At 44.7% G+C, this 26,817-nt stretch overlaps 1 protein-coding gene across 4 annotated transcripts in view; it reads left to right on the top strand.

Annotated features, from left to right (window-relative positions):
- The window catches only part of AP3D1 (adaptor related protein complex 3 subunit delta 1), a 168,060-nt gene that overhangs the window by 76,681 nt on the left and 64,562 nt on the right, over positions 1–26,817 (top strand). For all 4 annotated transcript variants that reach the window (XM_073596533.1, XM_073596541.1, XM_073596550.1 and 1 more), the window contains exons 19-22: positions 10,720–10,795; positions 12,446–12,645; positions 14,100–14,173; positions 14,275–14,440. In XM_073596533.1, coding sequence (XP_073452634.1) covers positions 10,720–10,795; positions 12,446–12,645; positions 14,100–14,173; positions 14,275–14,440 — 516 coding nt within the window. The remainder of the gene's footprint in view (positions 1–10,719; positions 10,796–12,445; positions 12,646–14,099; positions 14,174–14,274; positions 14,441–26,817) is intronic.

Here is a 26,817-nt window from a genome sequence, read left to right on the forward strand (position 1 = left end):
GCCGGCCGTCATATGACGTCCTTGTCTTTGAGCGGTGATATCTGAATGATGCCTGCAGTTACAGACGACATTCAGATATCTTCTTTTTCAGCCAGCGATTCCCTACACCATAGGAACAATCATAGTGGCTGTTCAGCCGCTTGACCGTTCTTACAGGCAGCCAGAGGTGACATCCCCCCCCCGCCGCCCTCCGATGCTTCTCCAAACTCGCTGCTGCCAACTGCGAACCGGAGAAGGGAACTGTTGGCACCGGATGCTGACCATAGAGATTTCCGGCGGACCAGATGGTCCCTGGAGTCTCTATGATCGTTTGGAGGCCGGGCGCGATGTTATGACGTCACGCCCAGCCTCTGCATTCGAAAAAATTGAGCCGCCTCGGCTGGGAAGCTGAGATCATGTGCTTTTTTTATTTCAGGCTTCCCAGCCTAGAGGTGAGATGTGGGGACTTATTGACCCCATATTTCACTGTAAAGAGGACCTATTATGCTTATTCCTATTACAAGGGATGTTCACATTCCTTGTACAGGCAGTCCCCGAGTTACGAACACAATAGGGACTATAAGTTTGTTCGTAAGTCGAAGTTGTTCGTAAGTCGCAACACTACATTAGTAAGTGTAACTTACGGTCAGAGCACTGCGTTCGTAAGTGTAACTGCCGCCTGTGCATGGATGTGTGATGTTCCGGGCGCTTGTTATGTTATCAGGGGCATAGTACGGCAGTGTGGGATGTGTTAGAAAGTGCTCGAAAAGTATCCAAGACCCGCGTGGAGCAAAAGTGGCCGGCATTTGAGGCCGTTCGTAAGTAGGAGTCGTTCGTAACTCGGGTGTTAGTAACTCGGGGACTGCCTGTAATAGGAATAAAAGTGATCAAAAAAAAATGTCAAACTAGAAAAATAAAAGTAAAATTAACAAATAAAAAAGTGCCCCTGTCCCCGTGTGCTCGCATGTAGAAGCGAACGCATATGTAAGTAGCGCCCACATGTGAACGGTGTTCAAATCACACGTGAGGTATCACCGCGAACGTTGGAGGGAGAGCAATAATTCTAGCCCTAGACCTCCTCTGTAAGTCAAAACATGCAACCAGTAACATTTTTTTAAAGCCTCGCCTATGGGGATTTTTAAGTACCGAAGTTTGGCGCCATTCCAGGAGCGTGTGCAATTTTGAAGCGTGTTAATTAGGCTAACTTTACTGTTTTTTTTGCTGTTTTTAATTTATTTTTTTTTAAAGCGTTTCCAAAAAAAACACGTTTGAAAAACTGCTGCACAAATACCGTGCAAGATAAAAAGTTGCATTGACTGCCATTTTATTCTCTAGGGTCTCTGCTAAAAAAAAACATATATAATGTTTGGGGGTTCTTTGTAATTTTCTAGCAAAAAAATGAAGCTTTCTTTTTCATACATCATGGGACACAGAGTTAGGCTAATATTCATTACCTTCTGGATTATACTTTATCTCCAGGTGAATCGACACTGGTAGACCAAAGGGTTTTAGACAGGAAGTGATCCCCTATATAACCCCTCCCATACAGGAAGTACTTCAGTTTTTTCTTTTTTTACGCCAGTGTCTGCAAGGAGGATGGCACGGTTGTTTGAGCTCTCTGAGCTCCAGGTCTCTAGTCCCACAAACGGTTCTTAAATGAATCAAGGGATTGACCAATCTGATCCATTTGACACAGGCTCTATATTCTTAAATGGTACCCGAGCCTCACAAAGAAGACTCAAGATCCTGCAAGGTGTTGCCTGTAATGCGACCTCCGGGAGCTGGACCCTGCGAAGTGGAATCCTGGACACCACAGTGCTAAGGCATTCCTGCAGGGTGCTGTACAGGTCTAAGGGAGTGGACCCTATACATGAAAAGGGTACCCAGTCCTCGAAGGTCCTCAAGTGACAGGAACCCTCTGTGAAGGGTAAAGATTGGGCTCTTCGTTTCTAAGCTGCCCTGTGCCTTGACGGGTAAGTGAAACCCCCTTATTTACTTATTGTGGGGTGTCCCAGTGATTGTAACAATCAGTCAAGCTAGCTAGAGGCTGGACACCTGTGTGCGGTGACCATACGGGGAAATTTTGGGCTAGCTGTGGTTGTTTGCAAAGTGTACCTTCTTTTTTTTTTTTTTTTTTTTTTTTTTTTGCTTGTCTGGCTGTTTTTTACTTGTATGATGGCGCTAATCGGTGCACCATTTCGCCTTGGTTAGCCATGGCGCATGTGCGTTCGCAAGAGCGCCGCTGGTCTTAGCAGTTTGGCGGCGATGGCGCAAGCGGCTTCGCCGCACATGCGCCGTAGCCTTTATCTGGGCATTTGAAGATTGGGGTCATACGCGAATACAGCCATGCCTGTTTGTCAGAACCTTATTCAAGCTGTGTATGCCAAGCATGCGGTGCTTCCAGGGGGAAGCTGTGGGACACAGAGCAGGCTCTAAACCAGGCAATTGCAGCTGTTCATTTCTCCTTACCCAGGTCACGTGAGTCACCAGGTGTTGCTTGGCAGGCTAAAGGTGCTTAGCAGGATTGTTGCATAGAGGCTTGGTGAGCCCTATTAAAGGGTCTCCCTTCTGAGGTGTGTTAATACTAGACCCAGGTACTCTCTTTTTGTGGCTAGTAAATGTATTAAAAAAAGAGGAGCGGGACTAACACTACAGGGAAGGGCACACCTATGTCATCAGTAGTTCATCTGGTATTGTGCCTACAGTCAACGCTGCTGCTTTACCCTTTATCACCAAGGATGAACTGTCCTCGGCCCTAGCCGGGTTAGAGCACAGGATTGCTGGCATGATGGCCTCCATCCCGCAGGGTTGCAAGAAGTGTGACAGATCCCCCTCCCCGGAGCCTTTGGAGCAGGAATGGGTTGAACATGGGGAAGAGCTAAAAAGCTCAGGATTCTGTGGAGGGCCTGGCGGTTGAGTCTGCTTCTTAGCAATCTTGACAAGAAGATACTCATTTGATGTCTGCCTCTCAGTCGCAGAGGCTTTTGATCCTGACTCTTACCGAAATGGTTTGTTCTGCCTTTAAGTTGCCTCTTGCAGAGGTTACTGAGCCCCCCTGGTCCTCTTTGTGGTCCCTGAGGCCTCTTTAGGCCGCACAGGCTTTCCCCTTAGCGGTCATTGCAATACTTTTTTTTGCACCGTATTTGCGCAGCGGTCTTCTAAGCGCACTTTTTTTGGAAAAAATTCACTTTTTTGAAAAAAAAAATAAGACAACAGTTAAGTTAGCCCAATTTTTTTTTTATATTGTGAAATATAATGTTACGCCAAGTAAATTGATACCCATCATGTCACGCTTTAAAATTGCGCCCGCTCGTGGAATGGCGTCAAACTTTTACCCTTAAAAATCTCCATAGGCGACGTTTAAAAAATTCTACAGATTGCATGTTTTGCGTTACAGAGGAGGTCTAGGGCTAGAATTATTGCTCTCACTCTACCGGTCGCGGCGATACCTCACATGTGTGGTTTGACCACCGTTTTCATATGCGGGCGCTACTCACGTATGCGTTCTCTTCTGCGCGCGAGCTCGTCGGGACAGGGCGCTTTAAAAATTTTTTTTTTTTTTTTATTATTATTTATTTTACTTTATTTTTTCACTGTTTTAAAAAAAAAAAAAAAAAAATTGGATCACTTTTATTCCTATTACAAGGGATGTAAACATCCCTTGTAATAGAAAAAAGCATGACAGGTCCTCGTAAATATGAGATCTGAGGTCAAAAAGTCCTCAGATCTCATATTTAGACTAAAATGCAAAAAAAAAAAAAAAAAGTTGTTTAAATAAATGACACAAAAAAAATTGTGCCTTTAAGAGAAGTGGGCGGAGCCGTCGTAATGACGTCGCTCCGGCTGTCACATGGTATAGAGACGGGTGGGGGCCATCTTGGCCTCACTCATCTCTATACCGAAGCACTGACAGGACCCGATCTCCTCCGCCGCTACCGACGGCTCCGGTAAGCGGCGGAGGGTGCGGGAGAGCGGCGGGAGGGGGGGTGGCACCTCTCCCGCCGCCGATAACGGTGATCTCGCGGCGAACCTGCCGCAGAGACCACCATTATCGTGTACAGAATCGCCGCCCCTAAAGATGGATACCTCGGTTGTGGCAGCAGCTGCTGCCGTTACCGAAATATCCATCCTTAAATAAAAGGACGTCAATATACAGTGGGCGGTCGGGAGGGGGTTAAGAAGTGGAGCATGCCAGCCGTAGATGCAGCAGTCTCTGCCTTAAGCAAGAACTTAACTTGTCTGGTAGATAACGCACTGGGCTTGAAAGACCCTGTTGACAAGAAATTGAAGTCATTATTAAAGACTTCCTTTTCTTTGGCCAGTTCAGCTATTTAGCCAGCAGTTGCAGCAATTGGTATCTGCCAGTCCGTAAAAGATCAGATCAGACGGCCTGACAGGCCTAACCAGGAGGATGATCTGGTGGAAAATAAGACAGATATTCCTCAAGCGCTGTTTTTGCTGTTGACGCCTTAAAGGGATTTAATACAGCAGGTTTCTCGTTTTGACTCTCTTGTCTGTACATATGCGCAGACTTTTGTGGCGTAAGAACTGGTCAGCTGAGCTTCCTTATAAAAAGTTATTGGCAGGTTTCCCCTTTCATGGGGGAACGTTTATTTGGTAATCATTTGGACAAATATAGCCAAAAGATTTCCGCAAGAGTTCTCTACTTCCTGTGGAGAAAAGCACTAGGCATCCCTTGTTTGAAACCTCAAGGACTGCTTCCTCAAATGTCTCAGCGCCAAGACAGTTCTGCCGCCAACAGGGCGCTAGGGCCAGGGGCAAGGCCAGGGCCAGAAAAAGCCCTGGGTCCAAAACTCTTTTAAACCCAGCACCAAGCCCTCCTTTTGAGGGGACTCCCCCACTCGGGTGCGGGGAAGGCTGCTGCACTTTGCGGACATTTGGAGAACAATAGTTCAAGAGTGCATCACCTCAACTATATCCCGCGGTTACAAGCTGGAGTTGCAGGGGGTCCCCCCTCAGAGGTTTCTAAGATCCAGCTTTCCCTCAGATCCTCCAAAAAGAGACTTATGCCTCGTGCACACGTTCCGATTATCGGATGATAAAAAAACGCTTTCGGATTGATCCTTTGATAATCTGAACGTTAGTACACAGCTTTCGACAGCCGATCACGACAGTCCGTCCAACAAAATCTGAAGGGACGAAAACTTTGCTCGGACGACAGCACATCGTACAACAATCGTTTAATCAGTACAGTATGTGTCCGCTAAAAATCGATAGACGAACACCACGCATGATCGGAAACACAAAAATAAACCAGAAGGACACAGGGGTCACACATATTTGACATCATTTCAGATGCGTAACTACGCACACCGGAAGGTTTTTCCAGAATCGTACGACAAAAATCTTACTTTTTATAGACCACATTTTCCACTGTTGTATTCGATATTTTTATGCAAAAAAATGCGAACGATAGGTCGTACGATAATCGGAAAGTGTGTACGAGCATTATTGTTTCAGGAACTTCATCATTTAGTGCATCAAAGAGTGATTGTACAGGTTCCTGTATCCGAAAGAGCAAACCTGTTTACGGTTCAAAAATCAAACGGGGACACGAGGCCCATTTTTGGACCCAAGATCCCTGAACCAGTATCTTCTAATCCAGTCCTTTTAGGATGGAGTCTGCCCGCTTAATTGTAGCCTCTTACACTTGCCTATCTTTCAGCCTCATCAGAGGTTCCTGCGATTTGCAGTAGAGGAATGTAATTTTCTGTTTGTGGCTCTACCCTTCGGGCTTGCCACAGCTCCCTGGGTGTTCACAAAGGTCCTAGCCACCAGTACTGGGTCTTTTAAGGGCCCAAGGGATCCTGGTGCTTGGGTATCTGGATGACCTCCCGCTCAGTGATCACTCATTACAGGTTCTAGAACAGAGCATAACATGCACATGTGGTATTTAAAAAGCTTAGGCTGGATCCTAAATATTGAAAAGTCAGCCTTGAAATCTGCTCAATATCTAAAGTATTTAGGTCTGATCCTAGATACATTCCAAGCATTCTTGCCATCCGCAAGGATCTGTGCTCTGAAGGATCAGGTGCGTCAGATAAAGGGGCACCAGACAACCCTCCATTCGGCTCTGTATGAGTCTTCTAGGGAGGATGGTATCCTCCTTCAAGGCAGTGCCCTTTGCCCAGTTCCATTCCAGGCCTTTACAACAAGACATCTTGTTGGCTTGGAACAGCAGAGGACAAGCCCTGGATTATCCAATGTTCTTATCTCCTCGGGCACGCTTAAGCCTAAACTAGTGGTTGCAAGATCAGAACCTGCAAAAGGAAAAATCCTTCCTCCCAGTAACTTGGAGAGTACTGACTACAGATGCCAGTCTCTCAGGCTGGGGAGCGACCCTAGAAGGGCTCACAGCTCAGGGGAAATGGTCAAGGACAGAACAGATCCTGCCCATCAACGTCCTGGAATTATGGGCAGTATGACTGGCCCTACGGTCCTGGGCAGTGGCGCTTCAGGACTATCAGGGTTCAGTCCGACAATGCCACTGCAGTGGCCTATATAAACCACCAAGGCGGTACTAGGAGTCGTTCAGCTCTGAAGGAGGTGAACCACAAACTAGCCTGGGCAGAGATACACGTGTCGATTCTATCGGCAGTCCATATCACGGGCGTAGAGAACTGGAAGGCATATTATCTTAGCCGCCAGCAGATATGCTCGGGGGGAATGGTCCTTACACCCAGGGGTGTTCCAGGAAATTTGCCAATGTTGGGGGTGGCCAGAGGTCGACCTACTGGCATCCAGGTTCAACAACAAGCTACAGCAATTTGTGTCCCGAACAAGGGATCCTCTGGCAATTGGAACAGATGCTCTGGTAGTTCCATGGAGCCAGTACTCCCTGGTTTATGCTTTCCCTCCGATCCCTCTCCTTCCACATTTGTGGCGCAGGATTCGGAGAGAGAGAGTTCCAGTCATTCTGCTGGCACCAGCCTGGCCCAGAAGGCTCTGGTTCCCAGAGATTGTGAGACTGACAATAGAGGGGCAATGGATGCTTCCGCGTCGCCCCGATCTATTGTCTTAAGGTCCTATGTTCCACCCCAATTTACACTCTCTATATTTGACGGCATGGCTATTAAAGCCAGGGTGTTAAAGGACCGTGGCATCTCGGGACCAGTGCTGTCTTCTACCCTAGTGAATGCTCGAAATGCTGTCACTAGGAAGATCTATCATAAGGTCTAGAAGACTTGTATTGCTTGGTGTGAAGCCAAAAAATGGCATCCTCGGATATACGTGATTGGGAGAATTCTCTCTTTTCTACAGTCAGCTGTGGAAATCAAATTGACTTTGAGTACAATCAGAGGTCAAGTTTCGGCCCCAACAGTATTCTTCCAAAGGCCTTTAGCATCCCATTCACTGGTCCGAACCTTTATGCAGGGGGCAACTCATTTGCTTCCCCCCATTAGGTCACCTATGTGTCCTTGGGACTTAAACTTGGTGCGGTTTGTGTTACAGAAACAACCATTTGAAATTCCATTAGACTTGCTGTCACGCAAGCTAGCCTTTTTGATAGCCATTACCTTGGCTAGAAGGGCGTTGGAGTTGGCGGCCCTTTCGTGCAGGGAACCATACTTCATCTTTCATCACGACAGGGTCGTGTTTCGACCTGTTCCGGTGTCTACCTTTCATTTAAATCAGGACATTATTTTTCTTTTTTTTTCTCTTCGCTTCGTTCGACGGAAAAGAGACGACTGCAGTCTTTGGTCGTTGTCCGGGCAGTCAAGGTTTATTTGTCTAGATTTGAGGATCAGACTCCTTTTTTGTTTTATCAAAAGGACCCAAGAAGGGGCAGGCAGCTTCCAAAGCTTCCATTGTCAATTGGGTCCGCCAATTGGTCATTCAGGTCTATGGTCTGAAACGTAAAGCTCCTCCCTTTAGGGTGAGAGCTCATTCTACCTGGGGAACCTCCTGGACTTTTCGCATCAGGTATCTGTGGCTCAGATTTGTAAGGCTGCCACCTGGTCTTCAGTGCATACGTTCACAAAATTTTATGGATGTTCAAGCAGCCACGGATGCGGATTCAGCTGCAGTGTACTGCGGGCTGCCGTTTAAGGTATGATGGCTATTGTTTGGCAAGGTGTCTCCCTCCCCTCAAGGCTATTGCTCTGGGACTTCCCAGTAGGTAATGAATATTAGCCTGACTCTGTGCCCCATGATGTACTCAAAGAGTAGGATTTTTTTCGTCATACTTACCTGTAAAATCCTTTTCTTTGAGTACATCATGGGGCACAGAGATCCCTCCCCGCTTTTTTTGAGGATTTAGTGCTTGCTACCAAACTACTTCCTGTGTGGGAGGGGTTATATAGGGGATCACTTGCTGTCTAAAGACCTTTGGTCTACCAGTGTCCATTCACCTAATGATGAAGTATAACCCAGTAGGTAATGAATATTAGCCTAACTTTGTGTTTTATGATGTACTCAAAGAAAGGGATTTTACAGGTAAGTATTACGAAATAATCCTATTTTTTACATGTAGGATAGAAATGTCAGAATTGGCCTGGTAGGCAAGTGGTTATACAGCCCACTTCCTGTTGGATTAAAAAGCCTAGGCTTATAACCTCATGCACAGCCCTCTCTGTCTCGTGAGAGTTTGCCAGGAAGGGGGGAGGGGGGGGGAGAGAGAATGAGTCATAAGAGGGCCAATGAGAGCTGCAGAGCTGGAAGTTTGCCTCTGTGTGGCTGTGTAAATCCAGGAAGTAAACAGGCAGCAGCTTCAGCTGCCCACAGTTAAAATGGATGCAGCCAGACTCAGTGGAGGGAGATTTCTGCAGCATATTTGGCAAGTATAGAATCACAGTATATATAAAATAATATGCAACGTGGTTGGAGGGAAGCTTCAGAATGGCAAAGATGTTTTTATTACAAATTATATGAACAGACTGCAGTTCCTCTTTAATTTGTTATATGTGCATGCATAGAAGAATCTTTAAAGAGGAGGTCTAGCCCCCCTACGAAAAATGTAAAAGTTAGTAGCTACAAATACTGTAGCTGCTGACTTTTAATATTGGGACACTTACCTGTCCTGAAATCCAGCGATGTCGACACCCCAGCCAATGTTTCCATTGGCTCTTGGGTACTGCCGCTGCCATTGCCTGTAAGGGAAACGGGCAGTGAAGCCTTGCGGTTTCACAGCCAGTTCCCTACTGCGCATGTGTGAAGCGCGCTGGGGGCCGAACTTCCGGGAGACCTCACCACATCCAGCTCTCCCAGAAGTGGGGATGGCTACCCGTCAAAAACAGGTGCCAAATGTGGCATCGGAGTGGGAGGAAGCAGATAAGTGAAGCTTCCAATTTTGGGTGTAACCACTTTTAAGTGTAAGGCTAAGTTTATGCTTGACTTAAAATACTAATGCTGACGGTAACACGAACCAATGAGCCTATAGCTTTAGCAAGCTTTTTTTGCCATAATTAACATACATTAGAGAAATGCACCCCAGAGGCCCTTCTAAGTGATTTTTCTCCACCTCACTGATATTCCATCTTCCACCTCACTTAATTGTTATTAACGCTTGTCAAACGCATGTTAAAAAATCATATGCATTAATGGTAGGAGTTGACAAGCTTCAACTCCTCCCAACCTTCAGATGTAGTTCACTTTTGCTGCACAGCAACGCGGAACAACACAAATGCTACATGTTTTTCAAATGTGAACAGCTCTGTCCCAGTTTTGCCAACCTACCAGATTGAAATTTACTCGACACCCAAAATTTCCTGGCACAGCTAAGTTTTTTTACTGGCATTTCCAAAAATTACAGTTTTAAGTGCAAATTTTAGTATTTAGGGTACAAACAAGTACAATATGCAATTAGCAATGTGATTTAAGGTAGATATTAGGGCAAAAAACATATTTCTTATTTTATTTTTGATATAGTAAGTAAGTAGCTCAGGGACAGGACTCAGGAGGGCAAGAAATTAGAATAGGAAGGCGCACACACACGTGAAGTTGATTCTCACAGTGACAATGACAGAAGTGTGCAGCAGCACAGATGATGCCGACTTTTCACCGGCACGACATGTCCCCCTCCTGAGTCACAGTGACAGTCTCTCTCCAAGCCAGGTGGTCCCTTCAGTCCACTCTAGTCTAAACGGCACTGACAGTCCCACTCCTGACCTGCCCTGTTCCTTTCCTGCAGACCCACACACGAGGCTCTGGCTGCTTTGCTTGGCTCCCTTGCACCATGACATCACACGACATGCTCGGGCACCACCTCCACCAGAGCTGCCCAAACACACTGTAGCAGGCACTTGGATGGTCTCGGCCGGCTCTGGACCGGGCCAAACATCACGGCCATATTTTTTACTGGCAGGAGAAAATTGCCTGTTTTTTCCTGGCTGCCAGTAAAAATGACGGTTGACAACACTGCTCTGTCCACTATCCATATTATCTATTGCAGGCACATGCGAGGTATTGCCACAAATGTCGGAGTGAGTAAGAGCAATAATTCTAGAGTCAACGTTCACAATTAAGTCATAATTTGCCGATGTTGTTTATTTTTAGTGGGTTTTTTTTTTCTCTGGGGCCTCTGCTTTCAGAAAATATATATATATATATATATATATTGGAGGTTCTAAATCTTCTAGCAAAAAATAATTGCCCCGAAAACATCAAGTGGTTAAACTGTTTTGTATACTGTACCACTGGCATCATCTTCCTTGAGTTTTTCTACTTACTTTGTACTTTACCATTGTGCCAATATATTTTAACATGCTTTCTTTTTTACAGATGTATCAAGACTCACCTGGTGTTGATCACATTCCCGTGGTGCAGATTGACCTGACTGTTCCTCTTAAAGTTCCAGGTATCTTACGAGCTACATATTTATTCATACAGTAAATAATCTATAATGTGATTACACACCATATTTACATTAATAACCCATTTTACAATGAGCACTATGGGAGCCATTTATTAAGCAAATTAGGAGTGCCATTTGCCGCAAATCTGGCTGTGTGTCACTTAGTAATGCCTCTGTGACAGTTTTTCTGTACATTTGCTACCCCTGCACCCAGAATTCTGGGTAGCCAACTGCAACAAATTTGTACATGTCTGAGACCTATTTTATTACTGAAGAATTCTGATAAAGATTTATTACTTAAGATGAGGCCGAAGTTCTGTCTAAACAGGTGCACAATTAAACATGATTGGGGCTTGATTCTGTGCTACGGGGAACAGCAGCTGAGGGAGGAACTTTTGACTCAGGGTGTAACCTTGTATTAAGTCTGTCGTGTAATCTCTCAATGTTCCTCTGTAGCACTGTCATGTTGTGCTACGAAAACTGATGTCCCCCATAAGTATATAACTACCATATTTAGTAGTGGGTGTAAACAAGAACTTTCAGTTTGGTTATGCTCAGAATTCATACAGTGCTTACTTCCTCAATTAACGTTCACCTTAGTGCTTTTTAAAGGCTATTTAAAGTGGAGTTCCACCCAACAATGGAACTTCCGCTTTAATTACTGGTGACCCCTGACATGCCACATTTGGCATGTAATTTTTTGGAGGATGGGGGGGAGGGGGAGCTGGTACCCAGTTTTGACAGGCACCCACCTCCCACTTCCTCTCCTGGCACCGAGAGGAAGTTCACCTCTCCCTCTCCCTCCCTGCAATCTTCTGGGACACGTCACAGGTCCCAGAAGATGTGTGAAGCCACAGCCGGGCACCCAGAGTTACAATGCCGGCGCCGCAAAGAGAAGCGAGGCTTCGTGCACCCGCATCGCTGGACCGTGGGACAGGTATCTGTTTATTAAAAGTCAGCAGCTACACTTTTTGTAGCTGCTGACTTTTTTAAATGGGCGGAACTCCGCTTTAAAAGATTTGAAAACACAGCAATCTGTGATTAGACCGAAGTGAGTAAGCAGACTTTTAGTGGTAACTGACTGTGACAGGGGGTCCTATTAGTTTGCATGTGATGGGGTGTTCTTTACAAAGTGAAGCTTAGCCTCATTTTACATATCTCTGGAGTAACCACACTTGCAAAGTGCACAGTCTATTTGACTTTAATTAGTCCACTCCATTGTGTGACAAATATCCTTCAATTTACAACTTTGAGTCATAACGTTCTTCCTTGGCTACTCTAAAATAGCCCAATGACACTTGACCCTGATCCCTGTTTGTGTTGATTTTATAGCATAGTTCTATGTGAATAGTTGCAGGGGGAATTTTTTCGCCCTTCCCTGGACAAGGGTTGTAAAGCTGCTGAAAAAAAATGCTAAGTTTCACACATATCACGCTATAAAATCAAGAGGTGGAATGTGTTGCTATTATTTTTATTATCTTTCGTCGCAAATTTGTTTGGTAAATGTCCCCCAATGAGAGGTATATATTATATTAACATGTTCTTGCTTGTTTGTGCCTGCATGCCTATTCATAATCTCCATTGTTTTTAATATCAACTGGGAACAACTTCTAGATTTAAAGTGAGATTCATTTAATATATGCGTTTCCACAGGGCTTCCTATGTCAGATCAGTATGTAAAACTTGAGGAGGAACGACGGAGCAAACAACGTCAGGAAAAAGACAAGAAACGGAAGAAAGTTAAAGACAAGAAAGGTAGCAAGTCTCGAAGACAAAAATCTATTCACACAGAAAGTGATGAAGATATTGCACCGGCACAGCAGGTTGACATTATCACTGAGGAGATGCCAGAGGTTACGTTTCATTATTTTTATACCATCTGAAAAAATGTGTATTTTATTATTTATTTTATCTTTGCACAGATTGTAATCGGATGTCCAAAGCTGGCTTTACAGTTTTTTTGTTTTTTTTTGTGCTCTTGTAATTTTGGTATAGGTATACTGTGGGTACACATTGGATGGAATGGAGTAATTTTGGCTTGCTCTCCTACACTGGAAATTTCTGGCTGATTGCCAGAACTGAAAAATGCACAGCAGAGGGATAGGACAGTGAACAACCACAGCAAAACATGCACTGTGTGTTCATAGGCTGACTCGCCAGCATACTGGTCCACAAAATTTATGAAGGACAATTAGTGGAATTAGTCGGTTGACAAAAATAAAAAAGCCCTTTTAACCACTTCAGTATCCTAGGACGTCCATGGATGTCCTTAGGTTGAAGTGGTTATGCCAGGATGATGCCGGCACCTGCAGTCATCCTGGTATCAAAATTTGCAGCCGGCGATTCCCTCTATGGCAGAATTGATAGGAGTGGCTGAACAGCCATTTGATCACTTCTGCGTTGCCGCCTTTCGCGGGCTCTGCCATCTGTTTGCGGAATTTGGGAGCGATGCGGATGACATCGGCACTACACAGAGAGAGGAACTGACGTTCCTACCTCTGTGACCCCGGAAACTGGAAGCAGCAAGGATTTCGTCACTTCTGTTTTTACTTTTTGTTTAGGCCAGCAAAGCCACCAATCAGACCGATCTATAGCTGATCGACTGGATTGGAGGCCAGAGGGGATATTTGGGGTTTAATAGATCCCACATCTCTCCATAACGAGGACCTGTCATGGCCCATGCTTGGCAATAAAGTTAATACAAAAAAAGTAGACGGTGTAAAAAAATTTAAAAAAAAAAGTTTTTTTTCGATTAAAAAAGAAGATAACAAATGTAAAGCTCCCTTGTCCCCCTGTGCTTACGTGCAAATGCGAATGCATACTTAAGTCCCGCACGCACATGTAAACGGTGATTGCACCACACTTGTGCGGTATTATCGAACGTCAGCGTTGGAGCAATAATTCTTTCACCAGACAACCTGTGTATCTCTAAACTGGTAACCTGTAAAGGCATTTAAAGTGTCGCCAATGGAGAATTTTAAGAACTGTAGTTTGGCGCCATTGCAGGAACAGATGCATTTTTAAAGCATGACATTTTTATTGACTCGGTGTAAGATTAGCTTTTATATTTTACCCCAAAAAATTGGTATTTTATTGTGTTTGTGTGCAATAAAATTCAACAAAGTGTATTTTTTGCAAAACCGCTGCGCAAATACCGTGTGACATAAAGAATTACAACACCCATCATTTTATTCTATAGTGCATCTGCTAAAATATATAATATATATGTTATAAGTAATGTGGAAAGTGTCAGAATAGGCCTGGTATTGAAGTGGTTAAAGTATATTTCACTGTGTGTGTATTTTAGAATGCCCTCCCGAGTGATGATGATGACAAGGATCCAAATGACCCCTACAGAGCTCTAGACATAGATCTGGACAAGTATGTGCTCTTCTTTCACTAACAGATATATACGGTTTTATGTGTTAAAAGGAGAGATGAGAAAGTATAAATAATGCATTCATGACTTCTTTTGCTTTCAGGCCTTTGGCAGACACAGAAAAACTTCCAGTCCAAAGACACAGAAACGCAGAAAATTTAAAATCTCCGGAAAATGAAACCTCTGTTTTAGAATCAAAGGTCAAAAAGCCCAGTAAAAAGGATAAAAAACAGTCGGAGACTGAGAGAGTAAAGAAAAAAGAAAAGAAGGTGAGTTTAATATTTTCAAGACCTTGGGCATATCACATATGTCCTGGCTTTAAAAGGGCCAAAATTGGCTCATGGCTACTGCCTCAGCCATGAACTTCTTTCTGTTTTATCAGCAGGCTGAGGGTGAATCATTCTGAATTCCAGGTATGGATATTTCTTTATCGTACATCATGGGAAACACATAGCCTTAAAGGGGTTGTAAAGTTATTTATTTTTTTTTTTTAAAATAACAAACATGTTATACTTACCTTCACTGTGCAGCTCGTTCTGCACAGAGTGGCCCCGAACCTGGTCTTCTGGGGTCCCTCGGCGGCTGTTTCAGCTCCTCCCCGCAAGCATTTACCACCTTCATGCGAGCTCCCTCGCACGGTGGTGAGTGCTTGCGGGCGCGCTCCCGTGATACAGCCGGCGGCTATAGCTGCTCGCTGTATCACTCGGCCCCGCCCCCCGGCGCGCCGCGTCATCGGATGTGATTGACAGCAGCGCGAGCCAATGGCTGCGCTGCTTTCAATCCATCCACTGCAGCCAATCAGCGACCAGGCTGAGCTGCAATGAAGATGACGAGCACGAGCAGCGAAGATTCGAGGCGTCAGGTAAGTAAAACGGGGGGGCTGGGGGCGGCGGTACTGTCAAAAGTTTTTTCACCTTAATGCATAGAATGCATTAAGGTGAAAAAATTTTTACCTTTACAACCCCTTTAAGCAATTACTTAATGGGTTATAGGCTACCTTAAGGTGTTGACACCGGTAAACCCAATCAAGGAAGTTCACTCCCTATATAACCCCTCCTCCTTCCAGGAGCACATCAGTTTTTTCACCAGTGTCTAAAGGTGTTGGCCACGAGTGAAGATGTGCTCTGAGGAGATCCAGGAGGGATCCATGCTGGATTTAAATAGCCTCTATAAACCAGATCCATCTAAAGTGCCATTGAGGCCTAAAGGGATGGTACCTGGGGCATCGTATTCGAAGCACAAGGTTTTGCCTGTAACGCCTCTTTGTAGGGCTGGACCCCAGGAACCCAGGGCTTAGGTCTTGTTACATTTACCTAAACTTCCTGTTGGGGTGCTCTTTACAGGTCCAAGGCAGTTGGAACCCCGTTTTTAGGGACCCAGTCCTTGAAGGTTTACTATGCAACCCGCTGTGATGGGTGAAGGCTGGATTGTCTGTTAATTCAGCAAATCCTGCGGCGAGGATAAGGTAAGGGAAGAATTTGGGTATTAAAAATATCTATGTATTTCTTCCATTAAGGAAAAAATGTTGTCATGCATTAATTCTGCACTAGAGGGAGTCTATGCACATACCTTACTCTGTTGTCTTCACTGTAAAGCTCAGTCTCTGTGTGGCCGCAGCAGCTTGTGCAGGGGTATTTTTTTTCAGGTAAAGAAATCTGCCAAAATGCTTTATTTTATCCCCCTGAAGGGTCTTTTATCCTCCCTGAAGGGACCGGAGGGCTAGGGGAACATCAGCGGTGTACCCCCCTTGCATTAACCCCCCCCCCGATGTTACTGTTGTTTTTTCTTGCATGCTGGTGACAGGGCTCTGCCACCCCTCCAACCCCCCCCCCCCCCCTCATGTTGGGTCTGTAGATCCGAAAGCCGTCGCGCGCGAGCACGGGAACATTTTAAAAAATGAAATGGGGGCAGGTTTATGGAGGATGCGGGGCCTCAGTCCATGTCTGGTTACAGCAGCGAGTGGAGGGAGACTTGCAAGGTAAAAGAAATCTGCAAAAAGGTTTTCTTCTCCCCCCTGATGGGACCAGAGGATTAGGGGGACAGCAGCGCTGTACCCCCCTTACATTACCCCCCCGCCACGGAGGTCCCGCTAATACCACTAATTGTTTATTCTGTGGCTGATTTCACGGTTTGTGCCTGCTGCTGGATGGGTCCCTGCTCCCCCTGCAGAATTTTTTCTCGGAGGGGCGGTGCCTAAGCGCGATGCTGTGAACGTCCACGAGGACACACGGCAGGCTAAAAACAAATACAATACAGCTGTGACAGTCTCTCCTTGGCTGACCAGGAGAAAACAAGCAGCCTGCAACACAAGGACACAAGAGCTGTGGGACATGTGAGGGTTGCAAACTGGCATTCCTGATACAGGAACAACGCTTTTTTTTCCAGCGCTAGGCTGAATTGTATAGCGGCTTTAAATGTCATAACTATTATCAGCGATTAAGTGCAATTTGTATAGTGCCTCTGTTTTTGTACTTGGGACTACGCCTACCAAAAAAGACACCACAAAAAACAAAAGGTAAAGGTTTCACCCCCAGTCGCTAGGATCCCGAGTCGCATTTCCATGCTGTCATCCTCGCCTGAATTACCAGTTATGGCAAGCCAGGGTGAGCCATAGGGAACAAATTGATGGTGCAACTGCTTCTCACATCTCAGCCCCTGTATACGTGACTGAAGATGTCCTTTCCTCCTCCCTGCAGGGTCTGGAAGAAAGATTAGTGACTTTAATCGCATCCTCCATTCAAATGGATAGGAAGTGTGTTAGATCCCCCTCCCCCACTTCAGAACCTCTGTAAGGGGAACAATTTGCACAGGATTAGGTTGTTACCCACAGGCGATCAGGAGGAAAAACTAACTGATGATTCCTCTGCGGAGGAAACAACAGTAGATGAACCTTTTTCAGCCTCTCAAATCTGAGAAATTGCTAATACAATCTCTTACGGAGATGGTTCGTTCTACTTTCATGCTACCCCTAATGGAGTCTCCTGAAATTTTGGTTTCTTTCTTGGGTTCCGTAGCCTCCCTGGCGGTTTTCCCGAGTGTGGCTCGGGGTTAAAATTCAGTACCATTAGCGGTAACCCCGAGCCACACTCGGGATCGCATTGCAGGATCCTGGGGCGGCGTTACTTACCTTGTCCCCGGGATCCTGCGATGTCCCCCGCAGTGTCCGAGGGCTCCGTCCTCCTCCGAAGCCTCTCCGTGTCAGGCTCCGTTCCCTGCGAGCGGCGCGACGCACGGGGGCGGAGCCTGGCGGCAAATTCAAAAAACTGTCAAAATCATAACACATACAGTACTGTAATCTTACAGATTACAGTACTGTATGAAATGATTTCACATCCCTTTTGTCCCCAGTGCTCTGGCCCATGCCCTGCATGCAGTTTTACATGATACACACTGTTCTTTCTGCCTGGAAACTGGAGATTGTCCATAGCAACCAAAAAGTGTCCCTTTACGTCAAAAGTGGCTTTAGACCAGCTAGAAAACAGCGATAATAAATTAGAACACTTGCAGAATTGAGCGATAGTGAATTGTGGGGAAATTTATTTTATTACTATTTTTTTAAATTTTTTTTAATTATTTATTTTTATTTATTATATTATAATTTATGTTTTTGTGTTTCAAACTTTATCATACCCGGGATATCTACTAGACTCTGGTTTGGACAGATTTAAGTGTGTTATTGTTAAGATTTACAGACCTACAATATAAAACGCCAAATTTCCATGCAAAATAATTGTACCGCTTTCAGCACCTAAAATCCGAAATAATCATACCGCCAGGGAGGTTAAAACCCTCTCAACCTTTGCACGCGTTTCCTGCACATGCATTACTAGAACAGCTTATTTTTGCTGAATGGGATCACCCGGATAAGCATTTTCTCCCTTCTAAGAGATTTGCAATTCTTTATCCCTTGGAGGAGAAATTCTCCAAAAGATGGAAAATACCAGCAGTTGAACCTGCGATTTCCAATGTGAATAAAGGCCTAACTTGTCCAGTAGACAATGCACAGATGCTTAAAGGATCCAACAGATAAAGAGTTGGAATCCCTGTTAAAATCAATGTTTTCCATGGCAGGTGCCATTACTTAGTCTGCAGTCGCTGCAATAAGCATCTGTCAATCCCTAAAGGACCAATTTAAACAGGCCCTTAGAGAGCTTCCTGCAACAAGCTCGGGATTTGGCTGAACTACCAAAAGCATTATGCTTTGCCATAGATGCTATTAAAGATTCTTGTCACCAGGCGTCTCGCCTTACGCTTATGCTTGTGCATATGCGTAGAAACCTGTGGTTAAAAAATTGTGGTCAGCTGAAGCACCATGTAAGACCACCTAACTGGGCTCCCTTTTCATGGGGAGCGACTATTTTGAGAAGACTTGGACAGATATATCCAAACAATTTCTATTGGGAAAAGTACTCTTTTGCCAGTCAAAAGAAAGTATAAACGCCCTTTATTTAAATGGGCTCTTTCCCCTACGCCAGGGGCTTCCGCCTCTAGGCAGGGGAGACTGCCTCCACCGTCAGACTCTAGAGGAAGATCTCAGAGTCAGACCTAGACTCAAAAGAAATCCTTTGGTCGGAAACCTGCAAGCCAGAATCCTAAAGCCTCATCATGAAAAGGCAACCCCAGTCACCAAGGTGGGGGGAAGACTAAAGCGGTTTTCAGAAGTCTGGAAAGAGGAAATTCAGGACAGATGGGTCATCTCCACGGTAACACTGGGGTACAAGCTGGAATTTCGGGACTTTCCACCGCCTCGCTTCCTGAGGTCAAGCATTCCCAAAGATCCAGGAAAGAGACAATCCCTGTTTAGGCACTAGACCGACTAATATCTCAAAGGGTGATCATACAGATCCCCACAAAAGAACAAGGTCTGGGGTTTTATTCAAATCTTTTTTATGGTACCGAAACCAAATGGAGATGTCAGACCCATTCTAGATCTAAATCCGTTCCTCAAGATCTGCTCCTTTCGCGTGGAGGCGATCAGGTCAGTAGTTCTATCCTTCTAAGAGGAGAACTTCTGGCACCAATCGATATCAGGGATGCATATCTGCATGTCCCTATGTATTCCTGCTCGCCAAAAGTTTCTGCGGTTCGAATTAGAACAGCAACATTTTCAGTTTGTAGCCCTGCCCTCCGGGCTAGCCACAGAACCCCGGGTGTTCACAAAAGTGCTGGCCTCACCTCTAGCCAGGTTTAAGGGTACAGGGCATAACAGTCGTAGCATACCTAGACGATCTATTACTAATAGATCAGTCGGTGGCCCATTTGGAGCAAAGCGTACGCACTACAACCAACTATCTGAAAAGTTGGGCTGGATTCTCATCCTAGAGAAATCTTCCTTAATACTGCTAAAAAAAGGCTGGCGTACTTGAGTCTGACCATAGACACAGCCCAGGAAAGGGTGTTCTTGCCTCAGGCAAAGATCAACTTCATAAGAGGACAGTCCACTACGGCCACCTTTTTCAAAAATACGGACCGCAATTCGTATATATCTATCGACAGTTGCCACCATGAGGCCTGGCTAAAGTCGGTGCCAAAAAGCCAACTTATACGCCTGAAACATAACTGCTCCGATCATGGAGAGTTTCTAGTTCAGGCTGAGGTCCTGATAGGGCGTTTCCTTGAGAAGGGTTACCCTGAGGCCTTCCTTAAAAGTACATTGGATGAAGTTATAACTATTGATAAGGGGTACTTTGCTGAAAACTAGGGCACCTAAACCGGATAGGGTACCTACGATCCCCTTCATTACCACCTACTCCTTACAGCATAGGAATGTGGCCAAATTGGTCAAGAAACATTGGCATGTTCTCACGAATGACCATGTATTGGGTACCATTCTTCCAGCCAAACCACAGATGGTGTATAAGGGTGCCCCCTCTCTTAGGGGTAGAGTGGCCCCCAATGTTCTCGACCCTCCTCCGATCAAGAGGGGGTTTTTTGAATATATGACTGGCTTCTGTCAGTCAGTACAAGAAGTGTAGGGTGTGCTCTCTTAGTGGTTGTACACATAGGAGAACACACAAGTTTGTTTCCACCAGCACCGTGGCAGAATTTGAGATTAGATCATTAATTACGTGTTCCACTGAACGGGTTGTTTATCTCCTCCAATGTCCTTGCGGGCTGCAATACGTGGGGATGACTAAACGCCCCCTCTCTGTAAGGCTTAACGAACATATAACTAACATCCTAACAGGGTTCCCCAAACACCCGGTCTCCAGACACTACCTTGAGGTCCATAATCGAGACCCCAGCAAGACCATCTTTCTGGGAATTGATAGATATACCCCACATTGGAGGGGGGGGTTCTCTGATACGGGGGATTTCTAGATTCGAGATGGCCTGGATATACAGATTGAGGTGTTATACTCCTTTTGGGCTCAACGTTGAGGTAGACCTCAATGCTTTTTTAGATAACTCATGATTATTTTATTTATATGTTTTTTTATATATCTGCTTTGTGGTTTGAGGGTTAAATGACAAGATAATTTAACCATTAGGAATATAGAGAGGGAAATTTAGGCATTGTTAGCTAATGTTTAATAATTTGAATATATCACTTTCTGTGAACTTGCTCTGAGGCACTGGAGGCTTAACTGCAATATTACTTATAATAGGAATTAGGAAAATATTCTTGAGATTTTAAGTGATCGTTGAGATAATTACCGTTTAAAATAAATTTCACCGAAATAAAATAATAAAATTCACCAAACTTTTTATTTTTTTTGTTTTTAAAATATACATTGGGGTTATTTCTTTAATGTATAATATTAATTTTTGTAGGCTCTATAAGGATGTGTAGTCTATGGGGCTTCCTAATACCACATAGAGAAGGGGCTGTATAGTAGCCTCATATACTCATATATTTAAGTATTATGTGTAATTCCCCATAGTCGTTTTATATTTAGTTTATATGTCCTTTTTCATTTTTCCACTAGATGGCATAGTGGAACATCTATGGATGTTTACGGTCGTTTTTTGTTATCTTATATTTTTATTGTCTTTTATTTTTAATTATATATGCTGTTTAGTATATTTTAATTTTCCCCGTTTTGGTATTATATATCAATTTAAGTCTGGGTTCGTTATTTCCAACATAACCATACACTTCCTGTTCCTAATGAGGATATTGTGGTGTCGCAACCCGAGCTTCAGAGCGAGGCGTGGTTCTATGTCAGTATTATAAGTAGCGATGAGTCAGTGCATCGCCCACTCCCATGACGACGTCCAATAGGACGAAACGTACGTCGGAAGGCTGACGTCATCGTTTCTCATCTCGTCTCGAACGGGTGTACACAATCCGGCCGGCTGTTTTATGTTCGTATATGCTCCTATTTCGTGCTGTTTGATGTAAGTGCAATTATCCCCTTTTTTTAAATAAAGTGTTTTATACTGATTTACACTATGGAGAATATAGCTTTTATTTCTCTGGGTCTCCACTGCTGATCAATTGGATTCACTGGACGGAGGGTCCTGCCTGTCTATCCTCTATGAGGAGATTGAAGGTGTTGTCTCCACTGAGTGGATATCTACATACAAGCTGGTTTGTAGCTTGCCTTTGGTAAGCTGGCATTTTTACAGGTGGTGGATTTTCTCACTGGGTGTTTGCCGATGAATTTATATTAGTCACCATTCGAACATTGATTTGGCTACAGGGATCTCCTTTCCTCCAATCATCGTCATTCATTTTTATATTTTATTTTATCACAATTGAATTTGGTTTTTCACCACTTAAACCACGATTTGGTTTTGGGACTTTATTTTAATATTTTTTCCTTTTTTTGTTATCAATACACATTTTATATCATTATATACTGTCACTTTAAATGATTGATTTGTATATATGCTCATCTAATTTCAGTGTATATTTTGTTTGGTCTCAATCATAGTATGATATTAATTTAATCTTGTAGCGCGGTTCCTATAGATTATTTGGATTTTTGTATTTGTGTATGCCTCACAATTAGAACTGCAGCTTATTCAATTTTCACATTTGGGAAGCGCGGTAATTTTGATATTTTTCAACTTCATAAGAGAGTTGGTGCGGATGGTCAGGTCAAATGGCGATCTCTCTATTCGCATTGCTTTGCATGAGGTTGCAAGGAACCACAGTGGCTTCATTTGAAGCAGTTCCCTATGCCCAGTTTCATTTAAGACTGTTGCAAAACAGTATCCTGTCTGCTTGGAACAAAACAATTCAAGCTTTAGACTTGCCAACGCAGCTGTCCCCAAGAGTGTCCCAAAGCTTCACTTGGTAGTTACTAACCCAGAATCTGCTGAAAGGAAAATCCTTCAGACCAGTTATCTGGAAAGTGGTAATGACGGATGCCAGCCTTTCAGGCTGGGGAGCAGTTTTGAAAGGATAACTGTCCAGGGACAGTGGTCAAGAACCGAAAAGAACCTTGTCCATCAATATCCTAGAGATTCGGGCAGTACCTCTGGCTCAAAAGGCCTGGACTTTCAGGTTACGGGATTGTGACCCCATGGAATCAGTTCTCACTGATCTATCCATTCCCCCTATTCAGTTGCTGCCAAGACTTCTTTGCAGGACCAAGCTGGAAAGAAAGCCGGTAATTCTGGTGGCACCAGCATGGCCCAGAAGTCATGGTATGCAGAAATCGTAAAGATGGCAGTGGAGGGCCCATGGTCCCTCCCACAGACGGCCAGATCTGCTCTCACAGGGACCGATATTCCATCCTTCCTTACGGTCTCTAAATTTAACGGCTTGGCTATTGAAACCCACATTCTGAAGAAACGTGGGCTTTCTGGGTCAGTTATCTCTACCCTGAATAAAGCAAGGAAGCCAGCTTCCAGAACTATTTGTTATAGACTCTGGAGGGCTTATGTTTTCTGGTGTGAATCCAAGGGTTGGCATCCTCAGAAATATATCATAGGCAGAATTCTTGCCTTTCTACAATTAGGGGTAGAAATGAAATTGGCCTTGAGTACTGTTAAGGGCCAAGTCTCAGCTTTATCGGTCTTATTTCAAAGACCACTTGCTATTCATTCTTTGGGGTTTTATACCAGGAGTAACGCTACTTAATCTGCCCGTCAAACCTCCCTTGAACCCTTGGGACCTAAACTTAGTTTTGTCTGTGTTACAAAAACAGCCATTTGAACCGATACAACATATCCCCTTAGTCCTTTTGACAAGGAAGTTGGTATTTTTGGTTGCTATATCCTCAGCAAGGATGGTTTTGTAATTGGCTGCTCTTTCTTGTAAAGAGCCATATTTGATTTTTCATGAGGACAGAGTGGTGTTACGCCCTCGTCCAGGCTTTTTGCCAAAAGTTGTCTCAGGTTTTCACCTGAACCAGGATAGTGTCCTGCCATTGTTTTTTCCAAAACCATGGTCCAGGGAAGAAAAGTCACTACATTGTCTTTATGTGGTGAGAGCAGTGAAGATCTATTTAAAGACAACTGCTCAGATTCGTAAGACTGATGTCTTCTTTATTCTGCTAGAGGGTCCAAATAAAGGACAGGCAGCGTCAAAATCCACTGTCGCTAAGGATTTGGCAAGTGATAATTCAAACTTATAATTTAAGGGGTAAGATTCCCCTGTTTCAAGTTAAGGCGCACTCTACCAGGTCGGTTAGTGCTTCTTGGGCAGTGTGTCAGGCCTCCATGGCTCAGATCTGTAAGGCCGCAACTTGGTCTTCAGTGCATACATTCACAAAATTTTATCAGGTGGATGTAAGGCGGTATGAGGATATCGCCGTTGGGCGCAGTGTACTGCAGGCAGCAGTATAAGTCCTCAAGTCTGTGGGTACCCTGCGGGTTGTCTCTCCCTCCCCTCAAGTAGCATTGCTATGGGACGTCCCATTAAGTAAATACTTAAGGCTCTGTGTCCCATGATGTACGATAAAGAAAATAGGATTTTTATTACAGCTTACCTGTAAAATCCTTTTCTTGGAGTACATCTTGGGCCACAGAGGCAGAGGTCCCACCCCTCTTTTGGGATTAGGTATATTGCTACAAAAACTGATGTGCTCTTGGAAGGAGGAGGGGTCATATAGGGAGTAAACTTCCTTTGATTGGGTTTACCAGTGTCAACACCTGAAGGTAGCCTATAACCCATTAAGTAATTACTTAAGGCTCTGTGTCCCATGATGTACTCCAAGAAAAGGATTTTACAGGTAAGCTGTAATAAAAATCCTATTTTTTGTATAATTATAGCTTGGAAAAATGTAAGTACACTAAGTGGCCACTTTATTAGGCACACCTGTTCAATTGCTTGGTAGCACAAATTGTAGGGGTGCAACGGATCGTCACCAAACCGTGATCCGAACGGTTCATCGGCACACATGCGCTCCGCTGAGCTCGCCACTGCCTCGGCCTTAGAAAAGGCCGCTGCTTCGGCCTACACCCTGGAGCGACGGCGATCTTGGTACACCCGGCGGCAGCTTTGCGCGCTGACGTCATCACCCCTCAACTCGTGGATCTGATCTGGCCGGCTTGGCGGCTTCTATTCTGTAGGGTAAGACTAAACAACACTAGTCTTCCTTCCTAATTCCTATACTCATACTGTATATACAGTGGGAGAGTCTGTGGATATTACAGCAGTGGGGGAGATTGTGGATATTACAGCAGTGGGGGAGATTGTGGATATTACAGCAGTGGGGGAGATTGTGGATATTACAGCAGTGGGGGAGATTGTGGATATTACAGCAGTGGGGGAGATTGTGGATATTACAGCAGTGGGGGAGATTGTGGATATTACAGCAGTGGGGGAGATTGTGGGTATTACAGCAGTGGGGGAGGTTGTGGATATTACAGCAGTGGGGGAGGTTGTGGATATTACAGCAGTGGAGGACATTGTGGGTATTACAGCAGTGGAGGAGATTGTGGATATTACAGCAGTGGGGGAGATTGTGGATATTACAGCAGTGGAGGAGATTGTGGATATTACAGCAGTGGGGGAGATTGTGGATATTACAGCAGTGGGGGAGATTGTGGGTATTACAGCAGTGGGGGACATTGTGGGTATTACAGCAGTGGGGGACATTGTGGGTATTACAGCAGTGGGGGACATTGTGGGTATTACAGCAGTGGGGGACATTGTGGGTATTACAGCAGTGGAGGAGATTGTGGATATTACAGCAGTGGGGGAGATTGTGGGTATTACAGCAGTGGGGGAGGTTGTGGATATTACAGCAGTGGGGGAGGTTGTGGATATTACAGCAGTGGAGGAGATTGTGGATATTACAGCAGTGGGGGAGGTTGTGGATATTACAGCAGTGGGGGAGGTTGTGGATATTACAGCAGTGGAGGAGGTTGTGGATATTACAGCAGTGGAGGAGATTGTGGATATTACAGCAGTGGGGGGAGATTGTGGGTATTACAGCAGTGGGGGACATTGTGGGTATTACAGCAGTGGGGGACATTGTGGGTATTACAGCAGTGGGGGACATTGTGGGTATTACAGCAGTGGGGGACATTGTGGGTATTACAGCAGTGGGGGACATTGTGGGTATTACAGCAGTGGGGGACATTGTGGGTATTACAGCAGTGGGGGACATTGTGGGTATTACAGCAGTGGGGGACATTGTGGGTATTACAGCAGTGGGGGACATTGTGGGTATTACAGCAGTGGGGGACATTGTGGGTATTACAGCAGTGGGGGACATTGTGGGTATTACAGCAGTGGGGGACATTGTGGGTATTACAGCAGTGGGGGACATTGTGGGTATTACAGCAGTGGGGGACATTGTGGGTATTACAGCAGTGGGGGACATTGTGGGTATTACAGCAGTGGGGGACATTGTGGGTATTACAGCAGTGGGGGACATTGTGGGTATTACAGCAGTGGGGGACATTGTGGGTATTACAGCAGTGGGGGACATTGTGGGTATTACAGCAGTGGGGGACATTGTGGGTATTACAGCAGTGGGGGACATTGTGGGTATTACAGCAGTGGGGGACATTGTGGGTATTACAGCAGTGGGGGACATTGTGGGTATTATTACAGTGGGGGAGATTGTGGATATTATTACAGTGGGGGAGATGATGTGGATATTAGTGGGGCAGATTTTTTTTTTTTTTATAAAGCAAAAAATGTGGCGCTAAGTGATGTCCGTTATTGTGCAAACCTAACCAGAATATAGATCCGGAGGTCTATTGCACAATGAACAATTAATGAAACGCTCAAAAGAAGAGGCAAGCGTTAAAAAATATATATAATAAAATATATATCAAGTGTGGGCAGTGAGCCTCAAAATACATACATATGTGTGTACACTTCCAAGATATAGGATTACACCTTAGTCATTGGGTGTCAAAATGGGTGTATACCACCCACAAATCGCCTAATGGGGTAAGATGGTATAACCCATCTATGGGTACAATATTATACAGTGTAAGTCCTATATGAAGACTATAGGTGGTACCAAAAAGCATGTACAAGCTGATATTACCATAAATGATGTGCACAAACGTAAACCTGAAAATAAAAAAATGTGGTTCCAATGGTGTGGTATACAGTAGATATTAACTGCAACCAAATGTCTGCATATTCAGCACACAGCATTGAGTGAGAAATAAAACTCAGACCACAAAGAAATAAATAACACCCTTAGAGCCCTTTCACACCGGGCCGCCCATAGCGTCGGCGGTAAAATGGCGCTATTTTTAGTGGTGTTTTACCGTCGGATTAGCG

This window comes from Aquarana catesbeiana, linkage group LG01 (assembly GCF_042186555.1).
Source record: "Aquarana catesbeiana isolate 2022-GZ linkage group LG01, ASM4218655v1, whole genome shotgun sequence".
Lineage (NCBI taxonomy): Eukaryota > Metazoa > Chordata > Amphibia > Anura > Ranidae > Aquarana > Aquarana catesbeiana.